The 19948-nt window shown below is 32.2% G+C and overlaps 1 protein-coding gene across 8 annotated transcripts in view; it reads left to right on the forward strand.

Annotated features, from left to right (window-relative positions):
* Positions 1–19948, forward strand: part of LOC135167983 (cordon-bleu protein-like 1) — a 56708-nt gene that overhangs the window by 19770 nt on the left and 16990 nt on the right. For 5 of the 8 annotated variants that reach the window (XM_064131751.1, XM_064131758.1, XM_064131753.1 and 2 more), the window contains exons 2-4: positions 15838–15981; positions 19188–19332; positions 19518–19604. In XM_064131751.1, the coding sequence (XP_063987821.1) occupies positions 15838–15981; positions 19188–19332; positions 19518–19604 (376 nt within the window). Of the gene's footprint in view, positions 1–4345; positions 4499–9533; positions 9658–15837; positions 15982–19187; positions 19333–19517; positions 19605–19948 lie in introns of those variants that run through there. The other 3 variants (XM_064131756.1, XM_064131755.1, XM_064131757.1) reach the window with 3 other exon arrangements.

A 19948-nucleotide genomic window follows, 5' to 3' on the forward strand; every position in this document is an offset into this window, starting at 1 on the left:
TCTAAGTGACACTGAGAAATTTTCTGTACCTCGGGTGATCTATTCACCTGCCAAATATGGGGGTGAATTGTCTGGCTGATGGGTAATACCAAAAAGTGGGTGAAATCGAGAGCATACGTAGAGGCAGGGAAAAATCCAGTAGAAATTACGGTATAGTTTGGTAATCGTATTGTGTTTTGAAAGAAATTACTGACAAAAATCTTCCAGAATTCCTAAAAAAATCGTCGAATGATTTTCGAAAGATGTTCCATGTGACTAAAAATTATTCTTTGGAAGATTTTCCGAAGAAAATATTTTTTTTTGTGAAAATGTTCAGCATTTGACTTTGGAAAATATTCTTAAAAAATTCTCTTCCCAAAATATCTTCAAAAAAAAAATTATTCTTCGATGATTTTTCTAATTTTCAAAGATCTTCAAAAATTTTCTAAGAATCTCTACTAATAGTTCATCAATTATTCCAAACCCTACGATAATTTCTACTGAATTTATCTCTTGAGAGAAAAATACATATTTTGTTAACAATAATGAGGTAAATTAGCCAACTAATCAATAATTACCTAGTCCTCCAAGAAAAATTAATCAACAATCGGATAATTTTTCTCAAATGGTCAGGTAACTGTTACCCAGGATTTGATAAATTTCCCCAAAGCTGCGGTAATTTCTCCTGTATCTCCTCTTCCTGAACATAAAAATAATGAAATTAAAGCCTTAAGTTATGTCAGACATAGACCTCAATTCGAGTATAACAGTCATAGCGACAATTACCGTCCCAGCAATAGACTCAGTGATAAATAGGGCTCAGGGGTATTGAGGATGGTATCCAAAAGAGTCAATAACACTCCTTGACGATGAATACACACACGAGGAGATAACAAGCCCCCAAAAGTAACATGGGAATTTAACCTTACGGATCTAGGCTCTACCTACTTACCTGGATTTTCAACAGCCATGATTTTCCTTTCCGCACAATCCTGATTGTAAATTCAACATGTTGGGGTATCTGGTGGCCTTGCTAACTCCCTTATGCGGTAGTTTCGCACCTCATTATCTAGCTCTCTACGCTCCTACAGCAATTCACGTATTTGGAAGACGATTTTATCATTAAATATTGATTAATCATCTAGTGGATACAACAAATTTACCTGTGCACGAGCGGAGAAAAAAAATTCAGTGGAAATTACCGTACCATCTGTTGCTATCGCTGGGGGAAAATTACCGTATCGTTTAGTGAACTTTGTCAACTGATTAGTAATAATTGTCGAGTTATTCGAGAGTAATTAATTAATTGGTGGGTAATTTATAGCCGATTTCTAAGTAAATTTTATTAGAAAGTCGAATAATTTTAATTACGAACAGACAAAATATTAGAAAATTGAAAATATTTGTTATTAATTTTTCTCTCGTCTGGCGGAAAATATAATAATAATTATTGAATCTTTCCCATAATTTTTTCCCATGCAAAATGTGAAAAAATTGCAATAAAATATCTGTAATTATGTAGAAAAATTGTTTTAAACGTCTCTTTTGTTTATTATTCCGTAAAAATTGAAAAAATTATAATTTTGGGATTTTGATTCCAACCGAGAATTACAAGTTCCATCATTTTGTCATTTGTTATTGACTTTTGGGGAAAATAGACGAGGGAAATCAATCAGTACCATTTTCCTACTGTCGTATTGTGGCGATAAGAAATTCTATGTAATCGTTGCCATTTACGTATTCTCCTTTTTGACACGACTCACGACCACTGGATTATGTCTTACATTTCATTCGCGGGAATATCGGCTAACCGTAAATACTCGTGACCATGGAGATATAAAAAAAGAATGATCGTAAATGGTTTAGACTCTTCACGTGTGGGAATGTAAACTAAAACCGGCGATTATTCATTGTGGGGCATTTGTTTACTCAAGAGTATTAAAAAAATGCTGATAAAAATCGGAGACGATGTAATACCGATCTAATTTACCGAGTATTCGAGAATTTTCATTGATGTTTCCGTAAAAATTACTTAACTGAAAGAGTAAAATTCACAATAATTTATAAAATCAATAACTAACTTGGAATAAAAATTAATCTTGATATAGTTATTTTTACAATAACATTGGGATAAAAATGAGATGGCAATTGTTGTTGATAAATATTTACAAAACGTGAGGGAAATTTTTCTCAAAAAATTCTCTTTCTATTCGTCAGGGAAATTTTTCTAAAAAAAATTCTTTTCCTACAAATTAGTCATTTTTTTTCTCCTCGTAGACTTTATAGGATCAAAATTTCCCCACGTTTCCCTTTTTTTTATTCCCCCATTTCCCAAAAAATCACCGACAAACAATTTCTCATTCCAAATTCTGCAAATATTCCTATAATTTTTCCTGCACAATTTCCCTCTAAATCATAATTGAATTTTCCACCAATCGACTGCAACTGTCTAGCTGTCCACCCCCCCCCCCCTCCCGCCCCACCCGCCATCCATAAAAAATCCTATTAAAATTAAAAATCATCCTTAATCAATCAACTAATCACGAAAATTTCCAATCAATTAATCCAATAACCCCCATAATTTCGCCATGCATCACCTTCGAATGCACATTCCCACAAAGTAAACAATTACCATAAATCACTCATCCAACGAAAATAAATTATTTTTAATTAGTAGAACTCTATAACGATACCTGTGGCCAATTAAACCACCCAAAAATATCATCAGACGGTGTCATATACATACTATACTCCTCAACAACTGGCGTATCATCAGCATTATTGGTGTTTTATTCGTGTGAATGTCCCACGAGTGTCATACCGGAGACGTTAAAAGTCCATTGAGACATCTCTACCAGTGGAGAAAGGAATGAAACAGGGGGGGGGGGAGGAGGAGGGGGAGGGAGACATTAAAAGTGGGTTAATCACAGAGAACACTTTTAAGTAGGCTTCCGTATGATGTGTGTACAACTGCAGAGAGTAGTTTTAGAAACAGAGAAAACGTGATCAACTTGAATTAATGTTAATCATACACACAGACTTGATATGAGGTCTCAGCCTGTTACCAACACTCGAGATAAAAATTCATTTCTCAGTACTTTTATTTTCTGTGGTGGTGTGGAGTGGGGAGGGGGGAAGGGGGGCTTAATGAAAAGGTGCAGATTATGCTTTCCGGAATGTTGAGGATTATTACTGTGAATGAAAGCTTTGTAATTATTTAAATTAAAATTTCTAATTTTTTTTTATGAGTAAATTAAGGAGATGAGAAATTTTTTTTATGAACTGCGATCAGCAAATTTCTGATTGGAATAATATTATTTTTTGGTTTGTGGGTGTATGTTTAATTTATTAGGGTTTTATGATAGTGTTTATTGAGTGGTGGGAGTTGTCTGAGTAACAATTGGTACAGTAATTATTTCTCATTACAAAATTGATATTTGAATTTAAAAAATCAGACAAATTATTTTTTTTATGTTCAAATTAGTTGTTTAAGCTGTCATCGTAGGGTTTATAATTATTTTCTTATCGTTAAGATAATCAGCTCCCAAATTGAAAAATTGAGGTGAATATCATTCGATTGAATTTTAATTATAGGCAATTGATAAAATCAAAGTTCAAAATCCAATTTTGAATGTCAATTCATTACCAACAATTACTCCACCTATTAATAAACAAAGTGATTATACAATTGATGTTGATCGTCAATGTTTTCATTGCAAATATCATTAAATTAAATAAACGTCTCAAAGAAGGCGACGTCGTTGCCTTAATGTCAGCCGCAATTTTTTTTTCAATTATTACGACGAAAAATTTCTCAGTTAATCATGAATAATAGTTTCTTCACGGTCCGAGACTCTTCCAAATGAGCTGGTTAATTAACAAATTCACCTTGAAGTAGTCAACAGAATCCGTTGGCATTTAATTACAATAGAATTCTTCCTATCACTCTAGAAACGTCTCACGCTTTTTAACATTTATCTATTGTTTTGATTCACCATTCCATCAGATAATTTTTATTTTGTGTCTCGAGTCTATTCTCGGAGACACATCGACAACTCCATCCACGAGTGTTTAATATAAAATTAGTATGACAAGTGACGATATGCGCTGATTATCATTCATGCGCCGTATCTCGACGTCAACTCATGGAAAATAATTCTGAATTCATCGGAGTTTTTTTTTCCTTTGGTTTTCAATGCGCGAGACGAATCAAAAAATATTGGAAAAAGTTGTTGATGTCCATCGTCACTGGTTTTTCTTCTGTAAAAAACCTGAAGAGTGCGAGTTCATTTGAGATTGTAATTTTCTCATATGAATAGCCGATAGTCAATAGCAATAGTTTTTTTTTTCCTTTTCCTCAAGGACGTTACCAACTCTTAGTTGACGAGAAAAATATTTTCATTTACGGTTGGAGGCTCTGACTCGTGGCATTGGAATGAAGCACGTTAAATTAATTGTGAAAATACCTGTTTTACGTTGATAGTTCAAAATTTTTTAATAATATGTGATAATGAAAAAGGTAAAGGCAATTATTCTGTGATGAATATGGACATTATCGTCGGTGTTAAATTTTATTATAAATAATTTATGTTTCTGGGGATTCTGAGTGTGTGTAAGACGTCATACACACGAACTACTGTTTTTTAAAGACAATAATTGTGGAAAGAATTTTAGAAATTAATTGTTCTTCATAAAGGAGATTTTGAATAATTTTTTTGGGCTTTTAAAATGTCTTTTATGCCACTTGATCATTTTTACTTGAATGATCAGTGAGGCATTACGATGCCATCATTTTCCTGATCATTTCCATAATCGATATGTCGAGTTTCCCAAATTTATTGAATATTTATCTCCATTCACGCAAATTCTTTCTAAATAAGAATATTTACATTGAAAAATTCCTGTAAAAATTCCCTTTTTGTGATTAAAAAAAATTCTTCTGCTAAATAAATTTATTTGGCACCGATAAATTTATATAAATTTTACCCCAAGTCGTTAGTAAAAATCCTTGACAAGCTACTGAATTAATCAGTTAACTAATTAATAAATGAGTTCTCCCCTTAATTAATTAATTGATTAATCAACTTTCTTTTTTTGTGAATGTTTTACTCGTCCTTATCGCTATAACAGCCCCAAATACCTCATTACTCAATTATTCTCCCACAAAATATCAACCAACTATCAATTGTAACTATCGATCGACGCAAATCATGAATTAACACACTTAACATACCTTTATTATTCATTAAACTCAGCGACAAGAGCACACGGTGTGTCCACCTTTCGTGATCAGTCAGATAAACTATACAATACCCAAACAGTCACTCATGTATTGCAACAAATACCCTGAATATATCTTGTATTGGAGTAAAAGTACATTTAAAGTGTTAATCGAGTGTAGAATGTTTTCGATTTCTCAGTTAATTGCTCTCAAGCGCAAACGTTCATCCATAATCAAGTGACTTTGTAATTATAGCACGTTAAGGTTGCTCACGAGTACATTTGAAATACTAATCGCTTAGCAATTAGATCAATTGATCGATGAGCAGAGAAAATCATTTCCTCTTGCATTTCTAATTCAACTTTTTCCAAGTTTCATTGCCATTCGGGGAGATGTTTATGGGCGGTAGAAATTCAGTGCTGATTGGAGTGAATTTTCAGGATATCAATGGCGATGAATTTTATAAATTATTCTAGTAATTTAACGTTGCAATCTTGTGTTATTTAATTTTTATCGACCTCGAGAAAATCTGGGTAATGTTTTTCAACGTTTCTTGCACTATTCGAGTTATTTCATTCATGATAATGATATATATAACATATATACATATATATGTACTGTATATATACATATATATGTAGTGTATATGTACATATATCCATTTTTTAATTATTATCGCATTATTGTATACGAAAAATGAATTTTTTGATAATTTAATATTCAAAAGAGAACGATTTTTCATCAATAAATAATGAAAAATAATTTTTTTCTGCATTCAATAATTACAACAACAATTAAATATTAATGTAGCAATAATTGTTATCACAGAAAAACTAACAAAGTTCGCAATTTTATTAAAAATTTCAAGTTGAAGCTTTTACTACTCATCAAAGCCCTTAACAACGATAATTAAATCTCATCTATTTAAAAATTAATTCATGAGCAAACGTAATTAATTACAAAAAAACTGGATTGACAAGTGAATTATTTCACCAACAGAATGATCTAACTTCAGGAATTTTAGTCAGTTGAGTAACTGAAAAAGAATGTCATTTCCTTAAGAAAAAAAAATCTCAAACTTGAGTGACACAACCACTCGCATTAAATAATGATCCAATGAATTCTCTCAATAAATTCCTCCTCTCGTGCTGTTTCTTCCTCAGGGTCTTGTGTAACGTCGTCGATATAATTTAACCATCGCAGGCTTGACGTCGAGCGTGCGCATTGAATTTGAAATAATTTCTGGACAATGGTGATTTGATGGGGTTCGTGATTGGAAAATAGCAACAGGAGAAATTCAGTGGTGGAGTGCAGATGTGTTCAATATTGAACAAAACCTGTATCAATGCCAGCTTTCACGGCCAATTTTTAACTCAAACGCATACGCTCCTGTCTGTCTGGATGTTTCACACTTTTTCCAGGGACAGTTGACGTTTAGCTGTCAATCCACAATACTTTCATTTTATTTCTATTGCCTTTGAATTCAGGCGGTTTTTAGTTATTTCACATGGAGTGAAAATATTTGACAAGAGACGGAAGTCATTAAATTATTAATAAGCACTAGAGTCAGGTGATTGACGATTTAATATACAGATGATGCAAAAATCATTTTGTTTAATTGGGAATTAGTCACTGAATGGCTGTCGTTTATGAAAAAAAATCAATTACCAATTATTTTATTAATTGCATTCAGAATGATTGAAAGTCGATGGAAATTTAGAAGTCATTTCTCCTATAATTACCACATTTTATCCGTAAAATTACTTTGGTGTGTTAATCATTGATCGCTTTTCTCCAAATTTCAAAATTTATTTACAACATTTTTCTACTAAAAAAAATTAATTTTCATTCGGAAAAATCCCCGAAATTTTTACCAATCATTCCCCAATTTGTATCTGAAATTTTTCCCCTCAAAATTACGATACCATCCCTTAAATTTCTCTGATAATTTCCGTAATCGGTAAAATTCCCTTCAATTCCGTAATTTTACTGAAAATCTTCTCCCGACAAAGTTCAATAAATCTCGCCGACAAATCGCATTCTTCGCATTTAATTCCGCTCGAGAGATGATAAACTTCACGATAACATCGCGCATTGAAGTCTCCCTCCCTCCCCCCTCCCTCCTCCCCCTAAACAAAATTAAAAATAATCCTTAATATGATATGATTACGACAATGACAAATGGATTACGAGATTGAGTTCAAAGAATTCAATTTGAGTTGAGTGATAATGTTATTCGCGATAATATCCCCGTGCGTTTTATGTCCCCGGTGAGGCCCCTGGGGACCGCAGAATGAGGGAGAGGATGAGAACTGAGGGAGAATAAAATCCATGCACGACCTTCCTAAATTCCACCACAAGGAAAGATGCATTCCCGTTACTCCAGCTGGGACTTAACCGATCTACCGTCGGGCGCCGGATACACATTATTAATGTGTGTGTACATTCAATGTGTCTCTGTGCGAATGGTTATCATTCCTTATCGCATTTCCCCTTTGAGCGCATCTATCATATTATTTTTAGTCGTTTTTCATGAATTTTTTTCACTCCGATGACTGCTCATACGCATTCGCAAACACTCTCAAACCCACGCGCTCTAATTGTCACGATTTCGATTTCTGTAAATCACTTTTTATCGCCTTATGGGGTTGTGGAATTCTCCGGTGTGTGTATGTATGTGTGTGGAGGGGAGGGGGATTGAGAATTAATTAGTGAGAAATTCAATAATTTTTTTGCGGATTATTCAAGATTGGAGGCGGTATTTCGATGATTGGAAAATCGATATCGTTATGTCGTTGATGATTTTCGTATCTAAAGCGATTTCCCGCGAAACTCAAAGTCGATCACGTGATGTTTAAATATTATTAAATTGATAATACATTAAATAGTTGATAATATGAAATTGCAAATTTTTTATTGACTAAAAAACGTTACATTTCGTGTAAATAATATTCTATCAAATCGATAATCGTTAGTTTTTCTAATTGAATGGCTGATTGATTAATCAAATTAATAAGAATTTTATATTATTTATATCGTACATTTATTATTGATAAAATTTTCAATTTATTTAACGTTAATGAGTGATGAGTAACATCAATTTGACAATTGAAATTTCTTGAGTAATCAATATGTAAGACATCATCAATCAATATTACTGATTTGGTATTTGACAATTATCATTTCGAGAATTATTATTAATGTCTCTTAAACGCACTAACCAACGACTAAATAATAATAATGTCATTCATATCATAAATGATTAATTCTATTAGTTTATCATCAATTAGAAATTTATTATCGATCGAATTAATTGAGTTAATTCAATAGACTAATTATTAATGTCTAATTGACTATTCCGACTATTTTTATCTTTATCTATGTGTGGAATATTCATAAACTATAGCTCTAATACCATTAAATTTTCAAAACTGAATATTCTCGACCAACTTCGAAATAAACCAAAGCCTCCAACGAGTTTCAACCATCAACTCAAGCCTGTGATTAGATGTAATCGGTGAGCTGCAGTCTTTCCTCGTCTTCAAGTCCTCAACTAGTCCCGCTTGTTTATTATGCCTCCCTCCATCACCACTCCCTTCTTTTTCGCGACTTTGGAGTACCACCGGAGGACGCACGTCCTTAAGGCTGTTGTCGCACGACAGTCTCTGTAAAAAGTTTATGCCCCGTAAAGCGGCGCTGATTAACGCACAATGTCTATAGAGTTGTCTTCTATAGTCTCTTGATTAATTGCATTTTGCATAGACAGTTAAAATATAGACATATATTCTCCATTGTTACTAATATTAATTATGTAAATTTATGAACTTTCGGGAATTATTTGTCGAGAACAATACGGTTGATCGATTTAATTTTTTTACTGCATTTAATGACGTGGGTTTTACCCCACATAATTGTTATTTTGAAAAACTATTCAGCGGTTGATTTTTGAAAAATTTAATCCCTGACGCTCTATTTTAACACGTGAAGAGATACCAAAATTTATAAAAATTGTATTTCAAATTCGAGGGGAAAAATTTTTAATTGAAAGCGATTATTTTGCAGTTAATTTTTCCTATAAAATAACTAGTCTCCATTGTATTATTTATGCGGCTTTAACTTTACATAATTTTTATTTATAAAAATACTGATTTTTCGATTCAACAAAAATCCTAATTTGTAACGTTCCATTTAAACGAGTGAAAATTGACCAAAAATTCAATCTCGAGTTCAAAACAGACAATTTCAACGAATGTGATTATTTCGAATTTACTTTTTTACTGAATAATTAATCTTTATTTTATTTTTGCTCATGAGTGCGTTCGTTTCATCTCAGGAAATGACATTTCGACACGGCCGAGCCCGCAGGATAATCATTTACTCGAGTACATTTTCTGTAAAAAATAGAGAAGATTACATTTGACTTTTTGTTGACTAGGAATGAGTAGTTGAAAATTCAGGTAAAATAGTATAGAGAAACACTGTTTATTCACCATATGGAACATTTACGAGCGAACGGAGCAGTCAGCTGCTTTGGTCGTTCAGTGTTGCGTCAATTTCATGGCCATTTGTAGCATATGAACAGACATTATCAATTATTCATTATCTCTGGACTGCCGTTAAAGGTACTTTTACGACAATGTCAAGTGTTCAGGGATTATTGCGAGGGGTTAAAATACCATGTACTTTCACATATTTTTATTTTTCAAATTGTCTGCATAAAAAGTATCAAACGAGTTGATAATCATCTTTTAATGCCCAATTACCATCAAGGATTTTTATCGTGTATTCGTGCATTTTGTTTTTTTTTATTCGTTGAAATTAAAACGATGTTTTAACACTCAATAGTTTTTTCACACTCGAGGATGTGAAGTTTGAGAAAATTATATTTGCGAATGATTTTTAGGCCCTTCCGTGGTTTATTATTTTTCCGGATAAAATATCCACGTGTTTACTTCCTCATTTAATGAGTTTTGGGGGGAATTGAATTGTTTATTCTTTAATTATCGATCTGAACAACCAATTACAGTAAATACCTTTTATCTGATAATTTTTCCTCATAAAAATTTCTCTATTTCTAATTTTCTTGGTTTAAAACAGTAAAAGAGTTTTTTTTTCATTTGGATTCAAAAAACCCAGGGTTTTTCGAAATTTTTAGAGGAGTTATCGTGTCTTAAATTTCAAAAGGTGTTTGGAAAATTTTAAACCCAATAATTTTTAAGTTTAACACAAGAAAAATGAAAATTTAGAATTTTAGTGAATATTCGTCGTAGACTTTGGTATTTCATCACTTTGACTGATAAGAGTACGTTAATAATTCCTCCACTCCCCCCTCCTACACTTGAATTTCCATATTCTGCATCGGAAATGTAGTGAAAAAACATCAGTCCACTCTTATTGTATCAATTACCCATTTTATTATTCATCATATGACTCTCTCAACAGTCTGTACTTGAGCAAATTACTAGTCTCATTGTTCCACAAAGTATAATATGTTCAGTTTTTCTCATCTCTCGTAAATTTATAATTCATGATTTAACCAGTCGTCATTTCGACACATGAGGCAATTTATTCGAAATTTTTCTGTATTTTTATGGTGTATTATTATACCATGCAGCTTACTGTAGCATTCCACGTAAATAGAACATTGGAAACTCCCCCCAGTTTGAAATATTTCTATTTTTTAATCTTAAAAAATTACAATTTCCCACACATGAGAAGTAAATTCGTTGTGAAGTGGTCTAACGAATTGTGGTAATTTGTCTGGTCTTGGTTTTTGATAAGTATTGCAAAATCTAGAGGCAATGGAATAATTTTTATGAGACTTTTTTGAAGAATTTCGTTTTCCCTCCAAACAAGATTATTATGGAAATTTCGCCAGCTCTCGTAATTTGTTAGATATTCATTAGAAAACGAGGTTGAAGATAAGCCAATTTATTTTATCACTTTTCTGTTGTGAGAAAAAAATTCCAACTTCTTATTTCCAATTTTTCTAAATTTTTTCTTTCTTGAATGAATTCAAAATTGGATTTTTTAATCGAGTGATCAGAAAATAAATTTACTAGAAAAAGGGAAAAATATTTTCCGATGAATGACATTAAATAAGACTTGAGAAAAACACGTGGACAATTCATTTAAATAGAATTTAATGATTTATTAAATTTAACGTTCCTTAGGATTATGATCAGCTCTCAACTAATTTAAATTCACCACAAAATATATAGAAATATTCAGCACTCAATTGTCCCATTTTAAATTGACTAAAAATTCTACCAAACACAAAGGAAATTGTTTAACAATTTCAAAATATTCGATAAAAATCAGGGAAGAAAAGACATCACAACATAAGAGTTCGATAAATTTCCTGTCACAACTTTTCATTAAAAAAAAAATTCTTCATTAATGTTTATTCCTCCCCCCTCAAAAAAATAGAACTGAAATGATCAATTATCCTCAATATCCCCACAAACCCCTCAACTTTCAATCCCTAAATTTCATTTAAAAAAACCGATTAAAAAAATTCCTAAAAATTAATAAACCGGAAATATGCCAGCAATAATCATTAACATAGCATTACATGAATGAACGCAACTCGAAAAAATTCTCTACATCATAATATGTAAATTATAACGCAAAAATATGGCATAATTAAATGACATAACGGTTTATCCAACGACGAATCTCCAATTCACCAGCTGCATCCCTCCTCATTGCCTTTCTTCTCATAATATATTTAAGAGAGAAAGATGTGACCGAGGGGGAGAATTATTTACGTAACGGGAGGTCTTTGTTCCCCTTCCCACCCCTCTCCTCCTCCGCCCCCTCCCCATGTCATGCACATATGATACATGAAGAGGTTGAATTTTTCGCACGATTTTCTATCCCCCAGTTTTCGCACAATCATTTCGGTACTGAGATATTGTTTATTATCCACTTCAGTGTCTATTGATTTTTCAGGTAACATTACCACGGGTGTCTGAATGGTGACCTAATATTTTATTTATTTTTTTTTTGATAAGGAGTTTGGATAGAAAATTGCATGATAACGATCAACGTGGGGTATGGCGCCGGGATAATAATTGGATTAATATTCTTAGATCACTATTTAAGGCGGGGGGGAGGCGAGGGAGGAGGCGGGGGGGTTATCTTTTGGGGGAATCAGTTTGTTTGTCGAATACATGATTCGTTGGTATGCGGTGGAAAGAGGTATTGGGTCTTGAAGAACAATTTCTGAGGTGTAACGAATGTTTTCGTTTCATGAATTATTCATTGATTACGGATAAAGCGATTATTATGTAACTTTGAATGTGGATGGAGAATAAATGACGAGAGGTGATTGTTGTGAATGGAAATGTGTTGCACTTACAATAATTTTAGGTTCCGAAAATGAAGTTATTGGATGGAAATAAATTTTGGATAAAAATTAGATCTTTAGGGGGCTAAACGTGGGAGGAAATGACAATCAATCAGTTTTAGGTGAAGTTTTGGTGGGAAAATTAAAGTTGGGAGGGTAATTGTTGTGATGAGAATGACCTTCGTCCCTCACTTCACCCCCTAGACGTCTAATTTTTACCTAAAAATTTTTTTTTTGTATCGCAAGTGCGGAAAGTAATATTTTACGCATAATTCATGTGTTTAAAATCTTGTTCCGCATCGAGTCTAAGAAAAATATTTTTTTTTTTATTTTTTGGGGTAGAAAGAGAGACTTTTTACAACGCTGTGCACGAAGAGATAAAATTGTCAATTTTTATAGTGTAATTTCGATAAAAATTACTACGTCGCCTATTAAAATTTTTTTATCAGATTAAAAAAACGTCTGCATCGGTCTCGTAAAAATTCAGTCTCAGGCGACATTTTCCATGACGAAGTCCAACGTCGGCAATAATCGGCTATATTCGGTGCTCATCGTCAACCAATGACAATAAATTCAGCAACTACACTGAGGCACAATAAAATAAAGTGACCTAGATAGGAATTTTCAAAAGATTTCCATCAATTTTTTAATTAAACTCAAATAAAAAATGATTGATCTTCAAACTTCATAGTGCTGTTTAGTCAATTTTACGGAGTCACATATTATTAATTATAAAATTTATTGCAAAATTGACGGTAGGGATAGGAATTTTTATGTGCACTCTAGCATGTTGTACCTGAATTCTAATGTCCGGCGCAATAATTTTCCTCAAATTCTCCCTCCCCCCCCCCCTGCGGAAAGTGATACTTTACGCACCTCCTCGTTATCAAAGCCCTGATTTTCACCCTTTTTCATTAAAAAATAGCGCACAATATTCGCAAAAAAAAATTGTTTCCATCACTTCCGTCGCAATTAAAAATTCTGATCATGCGCAAAAATCCACTTTTCCATATCGCGATGAAAAATACAATTTTCAAAATAATATTTTCTGATTTGCATCGTTATAACCCTCGACTTTTGTATGACAACATAATCATCTCAGTTGGAATCGCGTGTGAAGAAACTTATCGTGTAGTTTCCGACGTACAACGACTAAGGAGTAGGCAACGCGAACGGAAGTCCGCCTCGGTGATGAGCGAAGGTCGGGTATTTCATATTTTCATTGCTTCATGTTAATCCATCGATATCTAACCACAAGTTAGGCTCATTAGCCACTGTTTTTCCCCCGATAAATCAATGAAATTTTAAACAAAAGAGGAAAAGAGTCGAGCGGAAATGAAAATAGTTCAGTGAAATTTCCGGCGGGAAAAAAATTTAAAAAATGGTGTGACCGAAAAGGAGAAGAGAGCATTCAATATTTTGCGGAAAGATGGGGATAAAAAATGGGTGAAAAAGGGCGGGAGAATCGAAAGGCGATTTAACCAAGCGCAAAAGCTACGGAGGAATTGTCGAGGCGTGACATCGACTCCTTTTCCTTGGAATGATCTTGCGTTGTACTTTCGGAATACAAAACAATCAGCTGAAATCATTGATATATTTTATTTCTACATTGAGGAAACTGGTGGTTAAAATTGAGATATTTCCTTTGTTAGGATATTTGGAAATTCAAGTTGAGTGATTTTTAGGGTACAAAGTGGTCCTTTCACGTCGACGTCAATTTTTTATCGTTTGAATTTTCAAATTATTGTTTTATGCCAATTTGATAGCAAAATAATTAATTTCAATGAATTTAAATTATTTTTAATTTATTTATTCAATTAATAAGAGCTTCAAAATCATTAACTAATGATTCATTTCCCGATAGCCGATAATAGATTGCCAATAACTGAAAGAGTCAAGTTTTTAAAGTTGAAATATCACAAAAATGATTTGAAACGTCAAATAAAATTTTAATTCAAAATTATTCCTTAAAAAATAAAATAAAAATGTAATTTTTATTCAACTTAATTACAAAAAATTATAATTTTATTTATATTCATCAATATTTCTTTCTAGAAATGAACCACAAGAATAATTACCATCGGAAATTAAATAAAAAATGCCAAAGTTTCCCAGAAAAAAATATTTTTGTTAATTCAATTACTGACCAAACGCGGAAAATTCCATAAAATAGTTCTTGATGAATTATATTTAATTAATTACATTTGCCCACAACCTTTGTCATTTTATCTCCATTATAATCACTGTTATCTAGACCTTGAAACTCTATTAGATTCGCTCCCCCACCACCTCCAACAAATCAATTCAACAATTTCTTTCGGTAATCTTCATTTATGCCGTCTCTGGTATTTCCAATCGCGTGCCCAATCAACAACTCACCTCATTTGCATTCGCCACTGTCACTCACTCCGTGATTTAATTATGTAATGAAAGTATCGCAATATCATAACTCAATGGAAAATGCATGCTGGAAAGAGGGTCACGGTTGAGTGTTCTAAAAGTATTGTTTCCTGTGTAGGCTCTTTAATTTGTCAGATCACGATGTTGACACGATTAATTGAAAGGGTCAGTCACCTTGAATCTATGCGTAATGACATCAATTTTGTTGGCCGATTTGTTTGAATGATTTGCATAAATTACTCGTACGTATCTCGATATTTCGATGGAACAAGCTTTTTCCATTTCTATTGTCTTCAGTGATGAGCTGATTTCTATCTTTTCCATTAGCGAACACTCAAATAAACTTTAAATAAAAAAAAACATATTTTTTACTCCAAAAGTTGAAAAAAATAACTTCAAGAATTTATTTAAGTATTTTTAATTTTTAAAAAGTCCCAAATATTTCGTACATTTTTTTAAAATAAAATTGTCAGAAGTCCGAGCAATTTAAATAATTTATTTATTAAGAATTAATGTTTAAAAGAATATTTTTAACATCATATTGTAGTAATTTTGCCATCCAACTCCATTTCTATTTTTTTCTTTTGAATAAAATGTGTTAAAGGTTTCAAAAATTTTAATGTTTTTCCAATAAAATAATGTTTCAAAGGTAATACGAGCTGATAAGTCTCGAAATAAATTTAATTAGTCCAAGTCATCAACAAATAATCAATTCCTCAACTAATTAAAAATCGTAAAAATAAATGAACTCCATTAAATTGCCGAACATTTCGTAAAAATGATGAATGAATTCATGACGACACATCCATTATGTCATTATATCATTCACTTTGTCACTTGAATTAGTTACACTGTCTTTAATTCATGGAATTTTATTTAATTTCAGAAGTAAAGAGGAGAAGAGTACCACCATGGTACTTACTGTTACTGAGGACACGCCGGCAGACATGCTCACTGGGAGCATGGAGCTACTGGTCCAATTACCAAGGGACCATCATGTTCACTCGCAGAGAGTCACGGTCGAACGAAGGTAAGAAATAATCATCAAGGAAACGTTCATTATGCTCCATATTTTTTTTTTATTAAAATGATTAATTCATTTTTTTTCTATTGAGAATTTGAATTCATTGCGATGCACTTTGAGCCAGTGGATTGCACCCGTCAGTAATCAATTTACTTGTGCAAGTGGAATTATGAGGTCAGGTGATTATGTAAAAATTTTGTAATCGTACGCAAATATTTTCGCGCATTTATACATCGAACATTTTGTGGTCAGATCCCATCGATTTTCCTCCACTTAAATATATCAAATATATGTAATTGTTGGCTGATAATTAACATAATTAAGATGATCACTTTTATCAAATCTTTTTTAATCGACAAATATTTTTTTATTATCAAAATAACAATTTTCCTTGAATTAAAAAAAAATTATTCCATAAATCAACTGATTTTTTCTCGTTTAAATAGATCCGTGGATGTTTCTAACAATTTATAGTTGAAAATATACCATTATTATTGTTATATTACTCATACAAAGTTGATTCACTTGAAATTTATTTCTAAAATCAATTTTAAATGCAGAAAAATATCGAGGAATTTCAATTATTGGAATATTATTCATTTTGCATTACTGCACCTCAATAATAAAATACTGAAATGACTTTCGGTGGCAACAAGTATACCTACAAGTCTTGATCATCAGTTGCAATATGTAAAAGGCACGCACATTAAATTTTTTTGTTACGCAATCGAGAGTAAAACAACTCGTTGGCCCACGCAAAACCTTCGTCAATGTTTTATTCGCTTTTAAAATTCACGATGATCAGCGGTGGGCCATTTATGAGTATGTATTACATACGATAATACACGTATTTTCTCTGTACCATCTCCATGTACTTTCAATTCGATTGAACCGACTCCCGGGGGAGGGGTGGGGAGGGGGGCTGCACGTGGAATCGACGGAATTCCAATTCAATTCGCTCATTAAATTTCTCAATGTAACAAGTGCTCTATTTTCTCATTTTTTTGCATATCGGTAATTTTCTCTTTTTTTTTCGGTGGGGAAATTGTGATAATTTCAGTGGTCAGATCAATTTTTTTTTTTAATTTTTTTTTTAATGAAAGGGGATTCGTTTAACACGATGATTTCCATTCTTTTGGAAAAATTATCTCGGAGAATTTTAGTGAGGAGCTACACAGGACTGTATAGTTTTTTAATTAATAATTGAATCCGTGAAAATTATTTTGCATTTTTGTGGTCAGTTAATCGTAAAGATAATTGTCCCGTGAAATGTCGTCTTATTTAATTTTTTCTATGGTTTAGAAAGGACGAAAAATGCAGAGGAGTGTAAATTCATTGAAATTGAGATGATTTTATTTGTTGGGTTAATTTTCTAAAAACGGAAGTGAATTTATTTTCACTTAAACAGTCCAATTTATTAATAAAAATTATTTCAGTATTTTTTATGGTGGAATGTAAATTACAAATAATTACGAAGAATAATATTAACGTGGTTAAATTTTACATGAATGAGACGATGCATTTATGACAATTATACTTTATCATTCAGTCCGACTAATCATAAAAATAATTATCCCGTGAAATTTGTTTAATCGATTTTTCAAATCACTTCAACGAACAAAAATACGGAAAATATCCGTTGAAATAGTACGATATAAATGTTAATTTTATATAATTTTCTGTAATACAAATTTCTCATTCGTAAAAATTATCTAGCAAAATTTTATCCCTCGGATAACAAAAAATTGGGCATAATAATATTCATGAAAGTCGATTTCCCACGAATCATTGAATCCATTCATGAAAAATTATTTAACATCGTTCTGTTCAGTTAATCATAAACCTAATTGTCCCGTGAAATTTCTTTTTATTGAATTTTTTTTTTCTCGTTTCGAGGGAACAAAAAAAAATGAAGAAAGCATCGTAAATTTCTCCGGCTCATCCGTTGTAACCCGACAACTCTCTCTATTTCATTATTTTATTTGTATTCACGGGAGAATATTATTGTTCCGACAATATCAATGCGATTATTATTTATTATCCACGAGACAGTTACAACGAGATGATAATATTTTTTTCATGGCCACGTAGTTTATTGTAACACGTGGAAAAAAAAATTGTGCGGATAACCGTGACTGCAATCGTGTACATCGATCTCGGGATATTTCGATCATTCGCTATCTAGTCATGCGTACCATCTGGGGCTTCCCGTGTACTTGTTGGTGGTTTTTTTTATTGCTCGGGCCAGTGAAAAATGCATTAACAATGGGTGCCAAGAGAAGAGAGGGCTTTTTGAACAAACAGTTCTTCATCCGAATAATAAAATGTCGACTTTTTCACTCATGGGAACAGATTAAAATGATTCTTTTTATCGCAAATGTCCTTCCACCAGCCATTTTGCAAATAATTTTCATCTGTTGTATAACTATTTCTTTTTCAACACAATTCATTAATTCAGAGATGATCGAATTTTGCAATATTTTAATATGTTCAATATCCTTGACTCACAATTATTACACAACAAAACAAATAAATTACTTTCTCGGATGATAATTTTTTCTCAAGGATCCCTCTAGCTCATGGATCGAAGACCTGACTATTATGGTTATTAATTATGCAGATGAAGAGAATTAAAAGTGGCGACGAATTGCAACTATTTCTGGAATTGAGAAATAATTTGCAATATTTTTTAGTAATATCGCATAATTAATTTCATTAACGAATTTATGGCATTAAATAATTAAAACGTTACTCTGGATTTTTGCCCACAAATGTATTCATTAGTTAGTTATTAGTTATTCATTGTTTTATTAAACCATAAAAAAATTTATTCACTTGAAAAATTCCACATCTGTTTTAAATTGCCAATTGATATTGATTTTTGCATATCCAAAATTTTTATTTGTAGATCAAAAATAGAATAAAATTTATAAACAGATAAATCATAAGTCAATATAGTAACAATCGAATTAATTAATAGAATTGAATTTCAAAAATGAGAACAAACGTAAAAACTTCGACTGGAAAATATAATTTTAAAAAAACAATAGACTTTAGTGAGTCAATAAAATTTAATCTGTTCACCCACGAGTCAATGTTTTTCTCAGGAATGTAGTTTAATCTTTAAAAAACCCCTCTTCACCCTTGAAAAATCTAGAAAGACTAATCATTCCATTCAGGGTCATGCAAACAATTTTTTTTTAACATTTCAGTACAGCAATGATGGATCTACTGGTGCAAATAGCGACCGCTCACAAATTGGCAGCCTCGAGTTACACCCTACAAGCAATAGGCGAACGCGGAGTTGTTCTGCCCCATCAGCCAAACACACCCATTGGAGCACTGGATGCTCTTCAGGTATTTTTCACCGTCTCCTTTTGCACATCATTTTTTTTATCCCCCGCCACTGATTTTCCCTCTCACCAATAGACGATAGAAATCACTCGAGTTGTACTCATGAATGTTTTTTACATTTTCTTCTCTCCTACTTTTTTTTATCGTTTTACAAATGTTTTTGTATTTTTTTATTTCTATTGTTTAAGGTAAAATTGCTACCGAAACAGGGTACATTTATTCCACGTAAAGCGAAACAGCCGAATCAACCGTTCGAAACGACTTTTAGATTGCAGGTGAGTGACCAATTACAGATATTATTTATTCAGGAAAATCAATACAAGTCCTAGGAAATGGTGGGAGAAGTTTTTTTATCGTTTTGTGGATTTTTCGTTAATTTGTTTCTGCGAAACGAGGGAATTCTTAATTTACGAATGGAACACTTACACTGAGAAAAGAACTGCCGTTGCTGTATTTACTTACCGTAAATAAATGTTTATAAATATTTCCGTAAGACATACTAATGTCAATTGTTTATCTGAGTTGGGACATATATTTGGCAGAAGTTTTTTTTTCAGTTTAACGGTCGATAATCGAAGGTTGTGGAGATTTTTTAATTCTGAGTCACTAGATTTGCGGA

This window comes from Diachasmimorpha longicaudata, chromosome 12, assembly GCF_034640455.1.
Source record: "Diachasmimorpha longicaudata isolate KC_UGA_2023 chromosome 12, iyDiaLong2, whole genome shotgun sequence".
Lineage (NCBI taxonomy): Eukaryota > Metazoa > Arthropoda > Insecta > Hymenoptera > Braconidae > Diachasmimorpha > Diachasmimorpha longicaudata.